At 38.7% G+C, this 23872-nt stretch overlaps 1 protein-coding gene across 3 annotated transcripts in view; it reads right to left on the reverse strand.

Moving 5' to 3' along the window:
- Positions 1-1072: 1072 nt before the first annotated feature.
- Positions 1073-23872, reverse strand: part of PDGFA (platelet derived growth factor subunit A) — a 94808-nt gene continuing 72008 nt past the window's right edge. Inside the window, exons 5-7 of one of the 3 annotated variants that reach the window (XM_086940546.1) lie at positions 5663-5789; positions 4992-5073; positions 1073-3595 (exon numbers count right to left, since the gene is read on the reverse strand). In XM_086940546.1, coding sequence (XP_086796672.1) covers positions 5018-5073; positions 5663-5789 — 183 coding nt within the window. In that variant the 3' untranslated portion in view covers positions 1073-3595; positions 4992-5017. Of the gene's footprint in view, positions 3596-4991; positions 5163-5662; positions 5790-23872 lie in introns of those variants that run through there. The other 2 variants (XM_086940548.1, XM_086940547.1) reach the window with 2 other exon arrangements.

Consider the following 23872-nt stretch of genomic DNA (forward strand, 5'->3'; position numbering starts at 1 on the left):
GTTCCCTCATAAGCAGGATTCAGCCGCAGAAAGATGTGCAAATTGAAATGATATGTTGAAATATGATGCATGCAACAGAAAGTGAAAGCAAACCTACAAACTGTCGTACTCCGAGATCAGAACATTGCAACAACGTACAATATGTGAAACTTGCCACTGTGATTAAAACTTGGTTTGAAAAGATAAAGGACGAATGTGGCGAGCAGATAACAAGCCCAGTAACCAGACATTCAAATGGGAACATGGCAAAGCTCTAACAATAACGGTTTGTTGTACAACATTGAACTGAAGTGCGACTCGTATGGGAAGAGCGGGCATTGATGTCCACCGCATGATACTAGCACTTTTACACTCCCCATTACTCTCAAATAGGCTGCTGTTTCGCACACTTTGTAAATGAAAATGCAGACATATGATGTCATGAAAAATCTATACTTAAGAGCAAAACTGTTTGGCCATTCGTTTATTGGAAATTACCAAGTGTAAGACGGGAACAGGCACATCTATTACATTTCTCTGATGAACAAGAGGGGATACTTTGGCTGCAACTAGACCACTCTTGATTTTACTTGGGAAAAAGACCTGCATGCTCCATAAGAATATGGAAACAGCATAAATAGATTAGAAGCTCTTGATTAGGATCTCTCTGTGTGGATTGTTGGTGGAGCATTGCTAAAACTGTGGATAAATACCATCCATAAAGTTTTTTAATTTAAAACAAGAACAAGCCGAAATAAAAGAACTGGTCGTTGACTAGTTACAGACTGTTTACATAAGCTACAAGGAATTAAAAAAGAAACTATGAGTGGTTCCCTTTCGTTCTGTGCTAGTCATAAACCTGCAGTACACATTCCTGCCATTATGAAAACAGTTATTTTCAGCCTTCAAAGCATGGTTACAGGTCGGCTATCTATTGGCAGGGCACTGTACCCTGGAAGGGTGGATTAAAAGCAGAATAGTTATGTACCTTTAGTATGACTTTTATCATTTCAGTGCAATAAACTGAGTAGTTTCAATATCCATAAGCTTCACACACAGACTTGTGAGATTGTCAACACTTACGGCACGTTACTTTCATCTACATGATTTTAATGGATATATGAATTCTTTTTCATTAGATATCTTTTAGGCAATAAAGGACTGAGCAACATTATTGGCATCCCACGGAAACATAAATATATAAATTACACTTTTATACACGTTCTTTTGAACATAGACACAGACATTCATGTGCATAACATTATGAATGGTACACTTAGTTGCAAACAAGCATACACATGTATTCCAGTTTTGATGTAATGAAATTGTCTGGGAAGATCATCAAAGAAAAAATAAAAGTGGCTGACTGACTACCTCCCATTAGCATCTGAAGACACCAGTACATAATAGTTAACTTGTTGTTTGAGGTGTTTTTTGACAAGGCTGCAGACGGTGGGAATATTGTAGATATATCAAAAAAGTTTTGAAATGCTTCTAAATCCTAATAAACACTGATTTTTGACATAATAGAGAAACCTTTCCTTTCCGAATAAGATTTGCGGCACTAAAGCATAAATGCAAAAATATATTTTTACTGTTTGGCCTCGGTTAAGCTCACAAATATGAAGAACATTCTGAATGGTGGTGGGAAGGGTAGTTATCTGAGCATTCTGGTTTCAGAATCCCTTATACCACATTATTTAGAACATAAAAGAGGTAAGATTTACTGAAACCTTTTGAAAGCTTTAGACCAAATGAAATACCTAGAATCAATGTTACAGGCATTATGAAATGATGTCAATGGAAAAAGTCCCGAAAATATCTATATTCGGAAAAAAAAAAAAAAAGAACATTAGACCAGTAATGGCAACAATGAACAGGTGGCCTGTGCAAAGCTTAAAATAAAAATGACATGGCCACTTGTTTCGTCACTTTGTTGCAACTAAGTTCCAGAGACGATTCTGCAACCAACATTCAGTTAGGTAGCCAAGAGTGACATACCAACAGAATTGTATACCAGCGTAGATCTGGTTGGGAGTGTGCTGTAGCTGATAAAACCTTCATTGGAGGTAATCAAGAAGGCTTTGATAAGCTCGTCATTAGGTGCTTTTTCTATTTTTTGAGATTAGATTGGACTTCAGGTTGGTAGAATGGCGTATTTCGTCTACCTTAATAATCAACCGTCTATTTGCCTCATTGAGATCTGGTTCATGCCACCAACCATCAATACATAGGCATTGTTATGCATGCCCTCTAAAATGAAACGATATAACTCTGCCTGAATTTAGAAACATCTGTTGCATGCCTTAGACAAGAAGAGTTAATAGGACAGCCTGCCTCTGTGGTGCCAGCATTGCAGCCATAGGTTATCTGATATTTTGTGCCTCAGCAATTCTTTGCACTGGTATCAGTAAAAATATGTCATTGTTTGGGACATGGTATTACAAAAATATGACCACAAATTCATTTTCTTTTTTGGTTCAAGAAAACATAAAAAGCTTTTTCAGTTATATAAAAACTGTTAATTTTAGATAAAAATACAAACTTCAACTTTACAAAAACACATCTCTGTTGAATACACATAAGCATAACATTTTTTTACCAAAAATAAAGAATTTAGGTTTATACGCAGCATGTTTTCCACATGCTACAGTGACACGCTACAATGCAATTACAACAAGAAGCCATCCATTCCACCAAACGAAACATATTAAATAAAGTTAGTTTTATCTTGAAAATAAGGATTTGGCCAATACATAATAACAATAACTATTGGGAAGCTGGCACAACTCTCAAATTTCTTTGGATATCCTATCATTTATTTCGGCACATTTTGACATTATGGATGTACGAGTGTGGTAAACATTTGTTTAATTTGATGACTAGACGTTACTTGGGCATTCAAATACATCTCCTTTGTTCAGCATGCTCCTCGGAGCCATACCAAGACAGACCATTGTGTTGTACTGGCTTACACATAAAGCAGCCTTGTATACGTGTTATTCATAAATGGAGTCCGTCAAATAATAAAAAGCTTAGGCAAAGAGTAAAAAGAAAGCTTAATAATCACTTTATGGTGTACAAAAAAGTTTACTTAAGGCTCCCCAGAAGGTTTTCGTAAAGACTTAAAACACCACTGAGCAAGGATGCGTTGTTTCTTTAGCTTCTGTGTAGTACTTGATCATTTGATACATTCCTGCTTCTTTTACAAGTCGTTAGTCTATCAGTGTTCATCCATCTTCTTCAAGAAAGTAGGCACAGCTCTTGACATAAAGCACCATTGACCGCTCTGACATGAGTCCGCTATTCACTTCTAGCTTTGTTGTGTTTGTGGTCCTTTTGGTATCCTCCATTTGTCCAACTGCCCTTTTCTGTGGCAGGGAAAGCTTCTCATTGTTTCACAGAGTGCTAACACACTTGCTTTGATGTCACATTACACAAATGTACATTGTTTCTTTGTTCTCATGGAGTGTTCTTTTGAGTCAATCTTCACACACGAGAACAAATACGGGAACACAGTCAATAAAGCACCATACATAGTAGGTTCAGGAATGTAACAAACCATGTACATCCATGTCCCAGATGGAAGTTTCTGTAGCTTATTTTCACCTCACATCTGCAGGAGGGGAAGCAGAAAATAAAAAGTATATAATTAGGCTTAAGTGAAAAAATATATACTTTAAAGGACGAACTGCACTAAGTTCGAAAAAGAGGATTTCAAAAGCCATCACAAAAGTGTCTAAGAGTAGATAATTGATCATTTCAAAAATCAGATCAGGTGCTACACCCAATACATATTCTTCTTAAAACATGGTTTAAAGCCCCTCTATGCATGTGATCAGTTTCTAACTTGACTTATCAAGTGGCATACTTAGTTTGCTATGTCCATCTAAAACTCACACAATAAACAAGTCTTTATTGCCTACTTTTATGGTCTGAAGGACCTATTTACAACAAGGCACTAGTACAATACAGATTGAGAAATAATGTTAGAGCTTGCTGCAGAAAAACCCGAGACATAACCAAATAGATGTCAGTCTTTGAAAACTAGAATGGTCTGGCAAAATCCTGTAAAATTAAGTTATACTGATGGCCCTCAAATTACAAATAAACTCCATGGTGCTTACGGACCTATGTATCTTTCAAAATGCCAGAAGAACAGCTAAATGCCCCGATTTTTCTTAACTAAAGATACTAGGAGACTGACCTCTATTGGCTGCAATTAAGAGTTTTCGCTGAGTAATAGACATGTTGTGATTTGATGCAAACTCTAGAATGCATACAATAAGCACATCTTTAACTTGATGCCAGCGAATCCTTAAAACCGTGGACAGCCGAAATTAAAAGTCAGATCATCCAAGGACCGATGTTATTTAAGGTATATTTTAGCACCAGGTCTTAAGATGGTGAATTTGTTCAAAAATAAAAGTTATAAGTTGTGATCCTTATAACCTTTACCTGCAGTATACACCTATTAAAAGGGTGGTTTTATGTATTCCACATTACCGTAATTGGCATAGGACATTTTGTGTTATGGAAAAATATGTGGCAGGTGGCAACTGCCTAAAGCCTATTCCGTGGGCCATGCACAATGTATAATATACTATACGTACCGCACACTCTCGGCTTGCTCTCTGAAACACAAATCATTTTCAACTATCAAATGCGCTCATGCATTATTAGGTGATGCTTTGACCTCAGGAATCAATGGTGAAGGCACAAAAGCAAAAGGGATGACACTTCAGATCGCAGAAGCTTAAGCAGAGGCACCTTAAAAAGGGCAAAGAGGGAAAAAGAGCCCAAGAATGCAAAGGTTTTTTTTTTGGTGATATGTAGCTCAAAGGGAAAATACCAGCAGGAAGAATTATCAAAGCCAATCATAGCTAATCTCTTTGCAGCCTTAAGGTAGCAAGTGTCAAGATTCGAAAAAGTGATTGTGTCAGTGTGATAAAGTATTTGATTACGTTTTCATTGCTTGTGGTATTATTTTGTAGCAACTTTTTAGGTCCTACCTGATTACCAAATACCTCCAGAAGTTTTAAGCTGGTTTTAACTTTTTTCGCTTCCGTTTTTTACCTGTTTCCCTAGGCTTTCCTGTTAACATAAGGGCAGGGCTGGTAAAGAGCCCTATGGAAATGCACGTGGATGAATATTGACACAACAAATACCTGAGCTGGCTGTTCCTAAAAGAAAACCGATACCCCTTGAATTTTACAATTTCTTTAAGAATATTAACTTCAAAATGTTTCTTGCACTTTTAGTAACAACAACCTCCCAACATTTTAAATGGAAATTGTTACCACAAGGAAATATTGCAGTGATTATTTAATACAGCACATGCTCACTTCAAGCAATTAACATGTAATGTGATTTATATGCATACAGCCAGCTCATCCATACAAGTACCAAAACATGCACTTAATTAAGTCATTTCAAATCTATGAGATCTAACATACGCTAAATGCCAAGATGCTGTTTTGCTTAAGTTAGTGCATAGTCACAATTATTCATTGCAAAAAATGGTTCATACGATACAAAACTAATATACATAATAAACAAGCACAGTCTTTAACTATTTTGTATATACCACTAAATAGTCACACTTCTATTGAGCGCAAAAGGCTGCCCTATTGCAAGAAAAAAGTTCATAAATAAAATCTAAAGTGAAATGTTAAATAATTACCTGTTTCTTCTTCCCGATAATCTGAATTAGAATTTGATGCTGTACAGATGCATTCCAAATGTTCTTCTAACCGGACTAGGACTTCTTTTAATTTGGGTTTTTTCCTTATGTACTCTACTTTTGCCACCTGTGTAAGACAAAGGTTGATTTGTTAAACACCTATAGTGTACAAATAAAGTATTCACAAAGGTATTATAAACAACACATACAAGAGAGCACACAATAAAACATTATTACACATGATGCATGCTTTTTTTTATTTTAACACAGAGTTTTATACAGCGCGAACTTGACTCAGTATTGGGTATCAGAGCGCTTTACATAGCACCAGTTGTGTTACAATAGGCCACATTCATTTTTGATAGGCAAAGGGAGATTAAGTGATTTACCCAGAACCACAGATGATCAGGGTCATTGCTGAGACTCGAACCCGGTTCCGCAGATTCGAGGTCGACTGCCCTAGCCGTTAGGCCAACTCCTCTCCCCTAATCCTCATCTTTCCAGTTAAACAAACAAGTAACTGGCGCTTGTTTTCTATGTTCTCAAATTGATAAACTCATGTTCTCTGTTGACAGCTATAGCATAAAAGTACATTAAGATGCTTGAGACAAGCTGGTGGGCGTCAATCAGCTTGCAACTAAACTATAGGTACATGTTTCCACACAAGCAAATTGCAGTAAAAACGCCTGTGGATATTACCCTGGGTAGAAAAGCAAAGCTTAGTTTAAACTTTAAGCATATGATTATTGATTTAATTCTTTTTTATAAATAAGGCTCAGTTTTATTTGTGACCCCCATATCTCATGTAGAGGGACATATACTATCAGGATTTGCACCACTGTTAAAACGTCGCTATATCCTACCCTGGATTGACAGCTCTGTACTAGGACTCAAATCACTAAATAGAAAAAATTATTGCAGTGACAGCATCAAATAAATAACATTACCATAATCAGATAGCAAAACAAAAAATCCGAGTTCAATGTCCAAATGTTAGATAAAAAATGAGGTTGCAAGATGTAAGATGAGAGGATAGGGCTCACAAAACTGTCCATAATTCAGCATTCAGACTATTACACAACTTCAGCAAACTGCACAAATGGTAACTGTCGTTTTGTTTTAAACGTCGGCAAAATACTTGAGTAATGTTAAAAAACATTCTTGAAGATAATGTACCACTGTGCAGAATATACACAAAGTTATTTTACACAGTGTGTAGGAACACAGTTGTTACGTCATATGGTATTCTATTGCACTGTATTGTAATTGTAGTAACGTAGGGTGCCCTACCCGACAAGGCACTGCATCGCTTTACGGCAAGAAGCATGCTACTCCAGAACCCAAGATCAGAAACTAATCAATTGGTGGTGGTGACTGGGATTAGTCTTGTGCTCTTAAAGTATTAATTACATGCATTTAGTCCAGTTTCTTTATGAGCTTAAGCAAATGATTGACCTATTGACTTCTTCACTTATGATCCTGTTAAAGCACACAACACTGTTTTTAGTTGCCAAGTGTTTTCCTTTAATAACATTTGGTTTTTCAAATGGAATGGAGGCATAATATATCCATACTACGTTGAATTACCACTGAATTCATTTTTTCCAAGTGTTAAGTCTCTTACAGAAACTTAGCAAAGGGAACCATTATTAAGGGTTCACTAGATCATCAGGATTCCTGGCTGGCTAGCAGGGCACATTCTGTTTTGGAAGCCACATCATTTTTAATGCACCAACAACAGAAGAGTGATTTAACAGATCTTTCATTATAGGATCATCCATACAGAAGAATCTAGAACAGATTGGTCTTAAACAGTGTTTTAAATGTTGTGTAATGTTTGTCTTTCTGATCCTTACTGGCTCATAGTGAGACAATTTTAAAGACTCTTACATGAACGAAAGACAAGTAACAATAGAGACCCATAGAAGGTGTTTACTCCTTGGCCTGAGATATCTAGCTTGCACATTACGTTTCTGAGGTAAAAGTGAGCATTAACAAAGAGTTTTGAACAAGTGAAGTATCAAGAATATCATTGTCTGTCTGTCACTGGAAACCAAACACAGCCTTTTAAGTACCAGTGAAATAGTCTCACGTGTAGTAGTCTCTCGTGTGGTAGTTTCACGCACGTCTGCAAATGTTTTGCAACTGCTTTAGGACGTGGAAAATGTTTGACCCATCAAAGTAAATTGCATTACAGGTCATTTCTAGCGCCAAATTTAACTCTAGTTTTATTGCCTGTTATTTTCTCGGGAAAATTGGCAAGCACAGCAGCTTAAGACAATTACTTGTAAAGCTAATCTGTTCCTTCATAGAAAGACATTGGGTATTGAACTGGAGGGCATTTCAACTGGATATCTGCTACTTATGCAGAATAGGTACAAAGGGGAATTTAAGACTGAAGAGGTCACATGTTATTCAGCTAAATTCAAACTTTTACCTGAGACACCCTTGGGTATTTGTGCGCTCTATAAATTGCTAAAATAAATAAAAGTCTTAAAAATCATTCTGATAACTTTCAAAAGATCTAATTCATTTAAAAAGTGTGTGGTATAATCATCATAAGTGTGACCATTTATGCCCATCAATGAAAGACATTCATGCAGGGGCAGAATATATATGCCAAATAGCACTGATTACATACATGATGGCACATGTCACTAGTGAGGAAGAAAATTCTGTTCCATCCTAGACCTGTTAAACACCTGCTTTATTAAAAAAAGGATTGGATCATTCTTCAGTTGGCTCAGAGCTCAGGCCGCCTCCATCAGTATATTCAACACAATTAAGTGAGGTAAAGTGTGGCAAGGCTTAAAAAAAGATAATTATCCTACATAATAATAACAGTAACAAAGGCTCATAGAAATGGATGTTGTGCTCGCAGGGCTAAATTGTATCCGTCTTTCTTGTTCTGAGCAGAATATCTTCCATTGATTGACAAGCTAAAAATATACACAAGAACCTCATTTTCAGGATAACCTCACACAGACGCACACATTTTAATTTAGCCTAAGATGCAGACTGGTGCTGTACATGCAATGCTGCCACATCCTCTTGCTGGAATTATAAAGGTGAAGAACGTGGGTAGGCAGTAGACTTTCACTGGTGTCTTAAAGAAGAAAAAAAAATCTGGTTGAAAAAACAGAAGCCTGATATGAGGGATATATTGAAGGTCAAGGCCACTAGGGCTCTCCTCCCATGACTAGATCAAAAGTAATGAAAATAATGAAGTGGCTTAAAATTGAATTCCTCTAAATGTTGTGTTAAAGCACCTAACAAATACTTCTTCAGGGACTACAGTGAGGAAGAAAAACATTTAACAACTCTTTGAAGCAAAGACATATCTCTAGATCTCAGATTCCCCAAAAACATTTGTCACTGCCTAATAGCCTACAAAGTATTCACCATCCTTCAATATTATTGACCAGGATTCACAGTTATAGGAATATATATTTATTTGAAAAGAAAAACATGATAACATCAAATTTCCCCTCACAAGACTCTCCCACAACCATTACCTTTTTTAGGTCTCGCATGTCGATGCGCATGTGCATGTGCATCGAGCTTGCGAGACTATGGGGGCTTATCCTCTCTTTAACCAACTTGCAAGGAATCGTGGCGATTCCTTGCAGTGCACGAGAAATTTAAGCTCAATGCGCATGCGCATTGAGCTTAAAAGCGCGTGCACATGCCCCCAGCCGCCTGCCTTGCCTACTCTCTCTCTCACAGCCTCCCCCAGCTCCGCCCCCTCACTTCTTGATTGCACGGCCGCAAGGCCGTGCCTCCCCTACTCTACTCCCCCCTCCTCCTCCTACTCTCCTCCCCCCTCCTCCTCCTACTCTCCTCCCCTGCCTGCCGTGTCGCACCTCTCCCCGCCCCCTCCCCTGCCCGCCGTGTCAGCTTTCGGGAAAACAGCATCTCAGGGGCTGCCTCCACTTCTATGCAAGTCAACAGAGAAAATAATAGGAAACAAAGCGTGTCAACAGTGGCGTTTCGTAATCCCTAAAAAAGGTTCAAAAACATTGGCCGCCTCTGCATTATCGCTAATCAGTCGCTAGGTCTTCATGCCCCGATCTTATCACTTCACAGATAACATAAATAACGTTCTGGGTTTTTGTCTAGTTTGGAGGGAGCTGTGCACGTGCCGCTGTAACTGGAGAGCACCATTGTTGGGCATGCGCGCTACTGACCCCTGCTGGTGGCGCGGAGGAACTTGTGTGTGCATACCGCTCTATTTGCCCGAGACCTCCCTTGCCCTGTCGGCGGCTAGGTTTAAATGGATTGCGTGACAAAACTGTAATTTTGGACACGGTTTACCCAGAGTTTTATGATTCGCTTTGGTTCGCATCTGTTGAGCCTACACGGTTTCATGGCTTTACCGTACACGAGTTATTATTAATGGAAAAAATGGGGACCCCTACATAATGTTTAGTTTGCTTTTGGTAGGGAAAAGAACAACATTTTTAGAGAAAAGGAACAAGTATTAAGCAAACTATTGATCATTGAAGCGCCCTTATCTTGACCCTATATTACATATTAAATGCTAACACATAATGATTTACTGAGACAGTGATATATCAAAATTATAAGTTTTTTTATTTTTTTATGTTTCTTGATTATTTGTTCATTATTTTTTACCTCAATTTATTTATAAAAGACACATACATTTCATATAATTTAACAATTAGTAACATATAGTGTACATACAGATATAAACTACACACGCTCAACAATAGTGCAAAAAGAAAAATAAACGAGTGCTATACGATATGAATAGTCGATGGAAAAGTGAAGAAGGCAAATGCGGTAAGGTGGGACACAACGCGTTTCGGCCAGGGGGCCTTCGTCAGGTGACCGTCATTCGTATATAACATACAACATAACTTCTATTTTTATTGGTTGACTACACGATTTTGAGATTCCAGACACAAATTGATTAGCTTTGGGATATTGAAGAATGCTATATTGAAGCACTGATACTCTTTATTTTGAGCTCCCTCGTTGTCAAACAATTCTAGGTAAACGGTGATCTTAGATAACTCAGACAGATATTCTTCTTACAGATACCAACACGTGTTGACCTTAAACACCTATTTCTGAGGCTAGATTATATTATCCATTCAAAGTAGATACTTTGGCGTCCTATGTTTACCCCTTCTAGTTAGCTGTTTGTAGTTTGCTGCAATATTTGGGGCAGTCCACTTCGTTCTTTAAATTTCTTGTTAATGGTAGTTCGAATCGTGGTCTCTCTAAGCAGTCTAGTACCGGTCGAATCTTCTGTTTGATGCCGGTGCTGCATAGCCTGGGGTTCTGCTCGTTCACGTGTCTTCCGCTACCGATGCGAGTGCACCTTTTAAGGCCTAGACTTGAAACATGGCGTCTATTAGACTATTTGGTCAGAAATTATTTATTTTATTTGGTCGTTATTTCTCTTATCTGTGAAGTGATAAGATCGGGGCATGAAGACCTAGCGACTGATTAGCGATAATGCAGAGGCGATAAATGTGTATACAAGCTGCCACTCAGTTGAGGACAAGGTCTGGAAGCTGTGCGGGAGAGTAATACTGTGCAGGCCAGGGCTAAGCTATAGGCCGCCGTCTGTGTAATCTCCTGCCATCGCCATCTGTTCCCCCTCCCCAGCCGCCAGCACCTCCCCTCTCTCACCCCGCACACAGCCTTACTCGCATTTCTCCTCCCCCTCCCCAGCCGCCACCACCTCCCCTCTCTCTCCCTGCACGATGCTTCTACCCACATGCTAGCCAGTTGCTGCCCATATAATTAAACCATCAGGAATACATTTTGCCCACACACATAATCCCACACACACACACACACCCCCACACACACACACACACTACCCCCCACACACATCAAAGAGGTACTAACTTAATTTCGACATCATTATTGAAGTGCAGTTTATCTTGTCTTCCTCAGTACTTCGTACATCTCCCTAGAGATGTGGCATAACGACCAGAGCTGACATCTAAGTCACGTAAATACAATACATGTTGCATTACAAATGCTATAGGTGTCACATTCGCCAAAGTTATAACTATTGGCATTGTAAATGACAAAGCTATCAATTTAGCTATTTTAAAAACCAACACATAAATAAAATATATTGTCATTTACAAGACCAATAGCTCCAACTTTTCTAATGCGAGACCTATTGCATTTCCAATGCTTGTTACTCAATAGAGCATCTTCATTAAATTGACAGGTTTTAAAAACAAGTGACAGGGCGAATTAATCCATACCTTCATTAATTTAAATCCGATGTATTACTTTATTGGCCTTATCTCAGACATACTTGTAGAAGACATAAGACACCACTTTTCCCCCTAATGGACAAACAGTGGCAACATTTTGTTAACTCCTTCTAGACTGGCCATGAGAAACACACTTTTGCTAAAAGCCCGCCTATAGGTAAGTACAATTTGCCCTGTTTCAGGAATCCTTCACCTATCACAATTCCTTGCATGGTCACACAACTCAAACCTGATGGGTGACATACAATAGCGTTTCAGAATTCTGTACTGAAACTGCTACACTACCAGTAGCAGTCAGTTCCACATGAGTGCCAAACTCTGGTGATTCCTGGCTTATCTTTTTGGATTCGTGGGCGGCCTTTGACAAGTTCAATCACCAAGTCTTAATGGCAACACCGAAGGAATGCACTGAAAAGGATGTACTGTTCTTAACTGTTTATGCTTCTAAAGAGTTGTTCCCAGGAGATAAAAACTGGATATGTACTCTTTGACATAGGGCCACAAACGCAGGGTGCTCCTTTAAGGCTCATTCACGTCCTCTCTTTGCTTCAATCATTACCTTGAAACTCTTGGGGACAGCATTCTGGCACAACACACCGCTAATATGTGGATACATAATTGTGCTTGAAAGTCTCCTCTCCGGATGACATCACACAGCTTCCCCTGACCTAAGGTAAAATTCATTCTTGAATGACTCATGATCTTCTAAACAGAATTCCCCATGTCCCACCTCTCACACCCGCAGGCGAATCGACATGTCCTAACATGGCAGGTCTCCTGACTCTCTTGCACTGCACAACTGACATTATTGATTCTGCTAAATACCGAGGCTAAATTTCCAACTTGATAATTAACCTCCACACATACAGAAATCACATGGCCAAAAATGCTCAGTCCCAACCACAGCTATGGCGGACGGTAAAAATCTTTCATAGTAGGACAGGATCTCATATCAATTGTGCAGTCTTCTGTGCCCACAAGGTTAAACCCAAAAAATCGTACTACTTACTAGGATTTATAAAGTGCATTTTGTTGTCTTAAGACCTCTCTACATGGTGTGGCTCAGATAGTATCTGGGGGTGAATGTATTGCCCAAGTCACCAGAGTTCTCACAATGCTTCAATGATTAGCAGTTGACAAAAGGTGAATGTAGAAAATAGCCTGCTTGGTGCAACTACGACATCTAGGAGCAGAAATTGAAAATCTCTTGATGGGGAGGGGCTTTTCCCTTTACATAATCTTTAAGACTCTCCTTTTAGGATTGCTAGAGTGTAAGAAATGACACAGCACAGGCTCTCTCAGGAGGAGTCCTAAAACCCCTTCCTGCCTGAAATGACAGAAACAAATACAACTTATAGAGCGTGAATCAAATCGTATCTCTAAATAGACCATTTAGTATCCAACAGCATGGGAACTTTATTGGTGTTAATAAGTGAGGTACTATAAATGAGATAGCGCCAGCATAGACTAGGAGATTCAGAGTGTGTCTCTGGATTAGGAGGGAGGTTACCATGCTTAAAACCTCATTGAACACCATGATCCTTTAGAGACTATGAAAATTATATTATGGAGACTGTCCTCTAATAGACCTGTCCACTAAAGGTGTGTAGTACTTGAGCTGAACTCAGGTGGGAAGAACTTCTGTGAAATGGTTTAGAAAATCTTTAAGCTAAATTCAATTATCAAGTGCTCCACACAGTGGAAAAAATACAGGCCAGAGTTGTATTTTCCTTTATAAAGAAGGAATGGCAGGGTATGTCTAACATTTAATGGTGGGACTACAAAGTCAATGAGAATTCCATTACTTTATAGTCTGACCAATTCACTGTTGGGAACTGTGAAATTGTGATACCTTTAGAAATTGAAATACAGCATTGGCCCTTGGACATATAGGTTAAGGAACACATATAAAAATGTCAATTTATATAGTTATGTACTCTATAAGTGAACAATTCGTAATAGAAGCCAAACATTTGTATGACTGTCAAAAGTCTAGGACAAAAAACCAATTTAAAATAGAGATTTTACTCAATTTGCATGTGCCATTCGACATAGCAAAAAATTAATGAATGAAGGCCCCACATATATCTGAACTTGTGGATATTCTCTAAAATGAACAGGAAAAGACACAGGAGAAACCTGCCTCCAATGCTAGACTTGTTAACATATAAATTCCACAAAAATGAAAACATTTCCACGTAAGCAAAAGTTACTAGCATGGAAAAAATGAGATTCCCCCATTTTCAAGCCTGGAATCTGGAATTAGATTTTACACTTGTAAAAGACATTTATGAATACCCAAACAGAGGCTAGGAATTTAAGACCTCCTGGAGGATTTAGAAAATCGACGATTGAGTACTCATTAGGTGCAAGGTCAAAAATAATTCTATTACATTTCTCAGTAAGCCACGTTTTAGTTCTAAGGAATAAAATGTCGTTTTCATCTGTAAAAAGATTATGTATATTTCGCACAATATTGTGATTGAAGTTTAAAAATGGGACTGCTTACATTTTAGTGATCTAAGAGAAGTATCATCATATTCATTTTTAACTTATTAACAGTATATTGAAGTAAACAGACAACAGTAGTAGATAATAGACGGTACACTATTTGCGATTCTGGATTAATGTTTCATTGGAATACACAGGACCACCAAATTCAAAAACGTGTGTGTACGTGAAACTGCAATTTAAAATCCCAAATCATAATTCAAAGAACCGTAAATTCCACTTAAGACTAGATGGAAAAAACAAGTAGGCAATATTTTCTGCAGTCATGTAGGAGTGAAATCATGGAGCTCTCAGCGAAGGGGCAGAGAGTGGCGTGGGAAGGGGATGTAATCCCAGAGATGCAACATTTTGGGAATTGAGCACTATTAGCAATGTTTTCCACCCTCTTGGTACATGTAACTCGTTATGTTTTATAAAAATGGGAATTTGAGGGGCAGGAAAAATGTAACCTTTTAAGAAATGGTGCCTCGTGTGAGTGTATTTCTTTAAAAATTAATATAGCAAATTCTGGCTAGTCAATATTCTTAATGTACAAATTGTTGGTGAAATCAAATGAGAGTGGGTTAAAGCATGAAAGGAAAGCTGGGCAACAACTTGTGAAAGAAGGAACATTAAAATTGAATTAAGAATGTAATCAATCTATCAATCAAAATAATAGGCTATTTTATTCAAGTATACGATTAGTGATAACAAGTCAAACCAAAGGGAAGATTTTGTCAGGATGATTGGCAGATATGAAATAGAACATATAATCATTGTGTAAGAAACGGTATGTAGATTATGAAGTATGATCAAAAGAAACTCCATGTTACTAATTTTAACAATAACAGCCAATAATGGTGTGAAAGCAAAAATAAGCCCAAATTCATTACAATGTGTTGATACATTAGGCTAATAGAAGTTGAACTTCCTGTTTCCAAATAGCGTGTTTCGATGAAGAGACGGATTGTGTCAAAACAGGTTAGAAATCACAGTGCACCTGATGTCTTCGACAGGAATGGCTTTCCCTGAAGCTCGTTTAATTATTTTAAATGGTGTGGGTCATTTGCTACTTTTGGGGAAGGATTAGGATGAAAAATATTTTCGTCATTCGTCATTTCGAGAATGAGGGGGCCCAATGACGAGTAAAACAATTTTGAGAAATGGGTCATTGTACAATTACACACCAGAGATTGGGAATCCTGGGGTTCATAGCATATGATCTGTTCTAACCAGTAATTAATTTGTTAAAGAATTAGTTTAGGCCCAAAAGTTTTTCTCGGAGGTCCCTAGCTAGCCAGCACTATCGAAGGTCGGTGTACCGAATATCAAGACTGTGTAGCCTTAATTCCACCTCTGGCCTCTTAAAGCCATCACCAAACCCTCCATGTCTTTTTATTTCACTTTTGCAGTTTCTTTTTCACCCATGTTCTCTCCCGGTGTCACTGTTTTTCCATCCTTCTTTCCACCATTTGTGTTTTTCACTCTCCTGCTCACGGTCAAAGTAAGTTAGAAAAAAGTAGAACAAGTCACAAAAACATGAATGCCAGTGGGCTCCATCAGTTCAAATTAGGTACTCCCTAACATGTACATTAAAGTAACCAAAGTGAGGCCCAAGAAAGGTTTTGGTATGTGGCAGACAAAACTAGTGTGCTGCATAACACTTTGGGGATAGTGCACTATAGTTTAGCTACCGGTCACGAAAAGCCTTTTCACAAACTACACCATGCTATTGTAATAGGATCTGTTCTTTTAAGCCTTACAATGAACTGCACTGAGTGTCTCATATTCTCATGCTCACACACCGCAGGGTCATTCATTTCAATTTCATATTACACCAAAATGCCGCGAATAGGCACTGTGGAAGGTAAATGCATTGGAGAAAAGTTGATGTACTAGACAGCAGGGTTAGTTTAGAGATGGCAGAAAATCAAACAGCTATGTCGGTATTCTGTGTAGAAAGTAGTTATCAGTGAGGGTGCAGGAGATGGTTCTTGTCATGTTCTATGTTATATGTCCATCGTTGGGGTTTTATCTTCATCATAACCTCAAAGAAACAGTTCTGTTTTCAGAGGAACAAACAGTTTGGAGGTGGGGTCACTTTGATTTGAAGTGTGCCAAAGTTTGGGGTTGTGCATTCACAGGGATCTAGGTCAATTCTCATTTTTTCTGAAATTTGGTAGGCAGATGGTTTGATTCACAGCCGTTAAGAGGGTCCTGTTGGGAACTTGGTCCGCGCCGATTTTTGCATGATTTCAAAGCACTGGCTCCACAACACTTTGCACATTGTTGACATATGTTGAGTAATGTTAGTTGACTCTTGTATAGCACAATATCTACTACTTCATAGCCCCTTGGCACAGAAAAGGGTTCTTGGTGCAATAACTGCAAAATTGTTTTTTTTTGTACAGCTGTGAAACATAGCAATTCATTTTATATTAGGACATTTGTGTTCCTATGGCTTAAAGAAAATTCACTTTTTTCATTCCACTATTACAAGTTTCCCTGAAATCTACAACGGCTTAGGTTTCAGATTTCCAAGAAATTTAACTAGGCTGTACAGTGCTTCTTGTTCAATCATCTAGATCCTTTATCAAGGAGGAGCTCTCCTAATGTGCCCTTTGTGAGGGAAAGTAAAAGATTACTAAACTAGTGCTTAATTAGAGCCAGTAGGGGCCACCTGTACTCATGTTTGGGGACCTGCACTTATTTCAGCTCATCAGATGCTGATTGCGAACCAGAACACACAAAAGGGAAAAAAGAGAACGTTAGAAAAACTGGCACAAAGGGAGAAAGCAGGGACCAGTAAGAGTGAGATAAAGACTATGTACATAGAGGGTGCCCCAGGAAATGGACTCGGATATGGGAAAAGTGGTATGCTTATCGGGGCAACATATGTGAGCCCCACAGGAGGAGCCAACATCGGATGTCAGTGACTAACCGATCAGGGACCACAAGCTACAACGATGACTGTGATAACATGTGGTAGCGATGTTGTCAATGCATAAGAGACTTGTAAATGATAAAGAGTCAAAAAAGTCTAGACCAATGTTTTATGAATCCCCAATGCACCATGTAGGTACCATCAAAGTTGAACACTATGTAATGCTTGGAACAAGATATAAAATGTTAATAAAAATGTTTCCAAAAAAAAAGAGTGAGATAAAGTGGCACCACTGTCTGGTAGTAGATTAAAGAGGACTGAGGTGAATTTAAGACTATGAAGGCTTGGTATCTGGCATACTGATTTTTAATAGCACCCTGGAGCAGAGCTTTGGGCACAGGCACTCATTATTTTACGAATAAAGCACTGGGTTTAACATACTACATTGCCTTTTATAGATGCAGATTTGGGGTGCATTTGTAAAGACTGACAGCACATCTGAAGCTTTCTGTCACTGTCTGATTTTATGCACCTTGTACCCCAGCCTCTAAAGAGGGCTCTGTTAGTCGCTTCGAGGATTGAAACAATCTATTGTATTGTATTTTAATTGTGACTGTGCCAACCTCCTTGAGGACATTCAGACCCACCCGAAGTGTTGGGGAGGCTCCAGTGGAGAAACACAGGGTGGTGAGTTGTATTACCACTCTGTGTTTTCCTTTTACACTTTCCTATAAATGCTCTAGCTTCACTAGTTTTGTGGCAACATTGGAGAGCACATTTCTTTTCCCGGGCAGGCATAAAAATCTGTTCTGTGCTGCTATCACATGAGGAGTATGCACCAGCATAAACCAGCGTCATCTTCCAAAGCAGTAATCTAATCCCAGATGTATTGTTTACAGTAAATTCCCATGCCTTCAACTGCTAGTTCACATGGGTCCTCTCATAGGTTTTTCTGTATTGCCACGGACTTTAACTGGCCAACCAGATGTATGACTCAGTATCACCACTTGCACTCCACTGTCCTCAGCTATTTCAATAACACTTGCTTTAGAAAAGTTAGATCAATTGCCAGAGAAACGTGATCTGTGGGGTGGATTCGCTGAGATCTGCTAAGTCATCGGTTTCCTCTATGCAATAAAACTGTACACCAAAAAAGCACCATCAGTTTTCCCAGATTTTAATCAAAAACATTAAGTTTCTTTTTCTTGATTATGAGACTCTTTATTCCATCCATGGTGATGCTCTCATATCATCGATGTAAAAGGTTCTTGCTTTTTAAGCTACCTGTAGAGACGTATGAACAGATAAACCAACTGAAACTCAATTATATAAGTCAATGGCTCTGGCCATACTGCGAAACACTATGATTTTTCTAGTTGTCACACGAGTAATGATACAATGATTTTTATAAGGTTTTAAGGAGTTTTATTGATTTTATTATTTTTATATTTTTATGTGAACTTTATCCATGTGTGTACTTTTATGGAAGAATCTGCCGAATAAACATTATGATGATGATGATTAACCAACAGAGAAGAGAGTACATAGAGGTCTTAGCCAGACTGGGCTTATACAATAACAAAAGGCAAATACTACAAACTTACAGACACAGATGTTAATCCTTAATTATTTACTAGAATGTTTCAAACACATAGAAATAGAAATAAACTTATTTTCACAAGAAGGGATCATTATATCAACAGGAAGTATGTAGCATGATGAGCTCGAGTAATCAGATTTCCAAGGTTTAATCTCTTAATGGGCTTCCAGTAGCCTGAAAATACATTTTAGAACAATATTCATCACCTATAAAGCACGTACGTTATCATAATTCTCTGTCATAAGTGGTGCAGGATATGAAAAGTCTAGGGAAAAAACGAATTCAAAGTACAAACACTCATTTACAAATCACTAAATAAAAGAATCAATAAAAGTCAACCAAAACCATTCAGGGGCTGCATACAGAATTTGAAATGCTGATCTCTCAGTACTCCAAACAACCCCTTCTTATGGGTCCTTCAAAAATGGGATGAAAGTTCTTACTAGATAGTACACTCAACAATAAGGAAAATACTCTTTCAACTTGAGCACAACCTTACCTACCCGAAAAACAAGATTTTATTTAAGTTACCTGTATTGCAAAATAACACCACGAAAAACCTGAGATTCCAATTTCCACCTTTGGGTTGGGATAAGTTGTCGCTAAATAACTTTACTTGTTGTTCATTGACTTCTACTCTGCTTATTGTGTTTATATGTTGACTCATTATGTACAAAGAAGGGAAGAAGGGGTGGAGGACAGAACAGACTAAACAGTCAAAGTTCGCCCTCCCAAACATTTTGCTCACTATCAGCCTGATTCATGAAAGACCCGTTTTGCGAGTCTTTAATAGCGATTCATAAGGAATCGCTATTACAGGCTCGCAAAACGGGATTCATGTAGGAATCTAAAAAAAAATGTGATTCCTACATATTCCTTATTTGCGATTAGCAAATTGCTAATCGCAAATAAGGAATATCTCCCCATTCATTCCTATGGGCCAAAAGGCCCATAGGAATGAATGGGGAGTATTCCTTATTTGCGATTAGCAATTAGCTAATCGCAAATAAGATCGCGATTTAAAGGGTGCCAGGGGTGTCCAAAGGACACCCTGTAGCACCCCTTAAATGCAAATTCAAACAGGTGTTGCGCACACACATGTCCAAAGGACATGTGTGTGTGCAACATGCAACTTAGAAAAATGCTTTTAAAAGCATTTTTCTAAGTTTTCGCTATTTACCATGAGGTTTGACCTCGTGGTAAATAGCGGGCCGAAATTGCGAATTCGCAATTTTGAAATGGATGATGAATTGCATTTAAGGAATCTCAAATAGAGATTCCTTAAATGTAATTCCTCGCAAAATAGCGAAATCGCTATTACCGATTTTTGCATTTGGGATGATGAATCCCAAATGCAAAAATAGCGCTCGCAAAGGGCCAGATTCTGAGAATCTGGCCCTTTGCGAGCCGATTTCGGCTTGATGAATCAGGCTGTAAGGTACCTAACCTGGCTGCAAGAACCAAATTTCACAGAGCATGTAACTCCCACTGCTTTGCTATAGTCTTATATCTTGATTCTAATAAGTGTTATAAAATAATTGTGTCTTCTTCGATGTGATGTGCTTTGTCGAAAATTATGTGGTCTGTGCTATATAAAAGTTCAAAAAAGAAATTTAAAATAAAAGGTTTTGTTGCAAAATTCTTCCTAGTCCTACAATCCTTTCAGTGCCTTCAAGCCTTCGCCTAAGCTAACAGTCCCCACATTCCAATCTGTGCGTTCACGGTGTGAATAGTGCTATTAGTTAACTGTGTACCAACATGTACGTTTCTTTCCAGCTCTCCTATCAACTGTTGGTTTTAGGACAATATTGACCCACTCCTCAGCCGGGAAAGGCAGGTCAGTCAGATAGGAAGTAGGCTTGATAATTAAGGAAATATGCACTTGGCTGTTTAAAAATGTCACTCAGTTTAACTTCTAAATAGTTACTACAGTACAAAAAAAGGTTGCTACAGACAAATGAATGAACGCAGAGGAGACCTAGATCTTTGTCACTGCCTCTTTTGTCAACATGGCATGGAGCCAGCTTTCATTTACTCTGCAAACGATGGTGCTAGTCAAACCCAGAGCAAAAAATACACAAGGTAAAAGACCTCTTCCAAAGCCAAAGCACTTCCACAAAACATGGTGTGTGGAATGCTTAGCTAAGTCATCGGCAGGGCACGTAAACGTATTTCCAATGCTTGTATCGGCCAGTCGCTCTCCCAAAGAAGTTGTTGTTTAGTGTGTATTTCGTTGATCAGTCAACTAAGGGTGACAACAACTACTTTACTGTATGGCCCAATTAACGCACTAGGTTAACATAAGCCAAAATACACTGAAAATAAACATTATCTATCATCTATTTGCATACAGGACTTCAAAAATCCGTCGCCCGATAGAATTAAAGCCCCAAAGGCGTCCAGATAGAATCAAAGCCCCACAGGCGCTAAGTGAGAAATTCTTTGGCTAAAACACAGCCAGCAGCCTTCAGGCACATGTAATATAATCACAGCACTCTCAGCACTAGCAGCTACAGTGTTTCTTTTGCGCCTGAATTACATAATGTGCTTACAAATAAGCCACAAACCAAGATAAACAAAGCACATTGGAAACATCCTTCTGTTTCCAAAGACTGTCGGACGTGCAAGAAACACGTTCAGGATCATATGATTAGTTCAAAAATAATAACATCAATAAAAAGAGCTACAGAAAAAGACAGGAAACGAGGTCCCCCCGTTGACCTCTTCAAACAGAGAATGACCACTTGATACTCAATGAAACACTTTTATATTGTATCTAGATTATAAAACAGAGCAATAAACATTTCGTTTTATTCTGTGTAAAAAGCATTCAAATGTCTAAACTGCGTTCTGCTAAGCAGTATCTATATCAAAACATGCTACACTAACCACATGGCTTCGTAGAAAAGAATTGACATGTCACTTCAGTAAGTGTCTCTCAACCAATACCTTCTGATCCCGCCTGGCCAATCTCCTAGTAAACATAGTTGCAGATAAATAAAGTGAGGTGAAAGGAGAACTTCTGTACTGGAACCAAGGCTTCAGAATCCTGTGCCAGCAGCCTGAGCCGCAGACACTGAAGAGCATCCAATTTTCAATAAGGAGCAGACTACTCGCTCTGCTGTCCAACATTACCTTCCATTAAGAAAAAGCAAATGCCTTCCTTTATGGTAGCCCCTCTTTCTGATCTTCCCCTTGTTCTCTTGTTGGCCCCCACTAAGACCTTCGACCACTAGTCAGCATTCTACACTCTCTGAAAGAACAGGATTTCAGCTTAATGCATCTTGCCAAATAGAAGACAGCAGAGGCGTTCAAGTTAGCCCCTCAGGGTAACCCAGACAAAAATCAATTCATTTTATTTAAGATTGCATTCACAAAGCTATTTGCACACCTTAGTTCAAATTAGGGTCACGCATACCTGCATGTAACAGGAACGATGCATCTATATTTTTTGTGTGAAACATATGAGTTCTCACGGTGTACTACGGTTTTTAGGATAATTAGCAAAGGCTTGCAGAACCCCTTCACTCAATAACTTGTGAGTAGTCCCCAAACTTTTGCAAATAGTGTTGCACCTTGAATAATGCCAAAAATGTACTCTTGGCAGACGTAGATGGCTTTTTAGGACAGGAATGGGAATGTACACTGTCAAAATTGACAAGGCTATAGGGAAAACACGTTTACATGTAGAAAGGTATTTTCCCCAAGGAGAAAGGGACATTTTACAGGATAAATGCACCTTAGCATTATATGTGCACATGCGGAAATGTATATGTGAATGTGGCACTTACACAGACGAGTACGTCTGAGACTTCTGCATGAATAATACTCCAAACCCAGACATAAGTCTACAGGAGAACATTTTAGGTTTTTCCCTTCAGGTTTTCTAACTCACCTTCTTGGACAACAGTGCAAGCAGCATCAGTGATTACAGCAGCATTGACCTTTCTTATGCCACTTCTTGGGGCACAGAGGGCTTTTCTGTCATGAAAGTCCTTCCCAAAAATCTGTGCAGCCAAACACAGATGCGTGCATAAAATTTTGATGCTGTGCTACATATTAAGCAGCTAACAAAATACTTCAATCTGATGAGTGAAAAGCATGAAGACAAATTTAGACCGAAAGAACTCGTTCAAGAGGGAAGATTTTATGTTGGGCGTTTGTTCAGATATAGAATAAGTTCGTCAACCTTTAATAAAGTATTATTTACAGCTGTAACAGGATCCTAAAAATGAAGGTAAGCCAGACGTATACCAATGGGGTGATTATAGAGAAAAATAGATCATGGTTCGAAACAGCAGAAGTTCTCAGAAATAAACCTATGCTGACCATCTGGAACAAGTGAAGCATTGCAAAGGGATACCGTTAACTATATTCGAAGTGGAAGGTGTAGCACACTAGACGAGAACGTCTGCTCATTCCCTCAGTGCATTAAAGATCATGTTTGATCATGGGGGATGACTTCATAAATAATAAATAAATAATACTTAGCACAAATAAAAGTCCTCAGAGAACACAGGCAAAAAAGTGACCTGCATAAGGAATGTGGCATGCTGAAGGTACGGTGAGGTCTTGTGTAGCCTCTCATACCATAACCAGTGACGTGAACTTCTGCAGTCCCCTTTACTGATCCTGCTCATTCCCCAATCCTGGAAAGGCGGTGCTTCTTTGTATCACTCACTGAAAACAATTCTTTGTATCACTCACTGAAAACAACTTGAAGCTTTGCAATGATAGTCGAGCTAAATACGGCAAAACATGATGGGACTGCCAGGTGCTATGGACTATTGTAACGCCCTGCTACTAGCAGCTCCGAACTTCCTAATCAAGAGATTACAGAGAGTCTAAATGGTGGCAGTCCAGCTGGCCCTAAGTAGACCACACAGGTTGTCTGCATCTCAATCCCTGAAGAAACTTCATTGGCTCCCTTTGGTGCAGAGAATAAGATTTAACCCGCTCTGTATTGTATT

Source organism: Lissotriton vulgaris, chromosome 10, assembly GCF_964263255.1.
Source record: "Lissotriton vulgaris chromosome 10, aLisVul1.2, whole genome shotgun sequence".
Lineage (NCBI taxonomy): Eukaryota > Metazoa > Chordata > Amphibia > Caudata > Salamandridae > Lissotriton > Lissotriton vulgaris.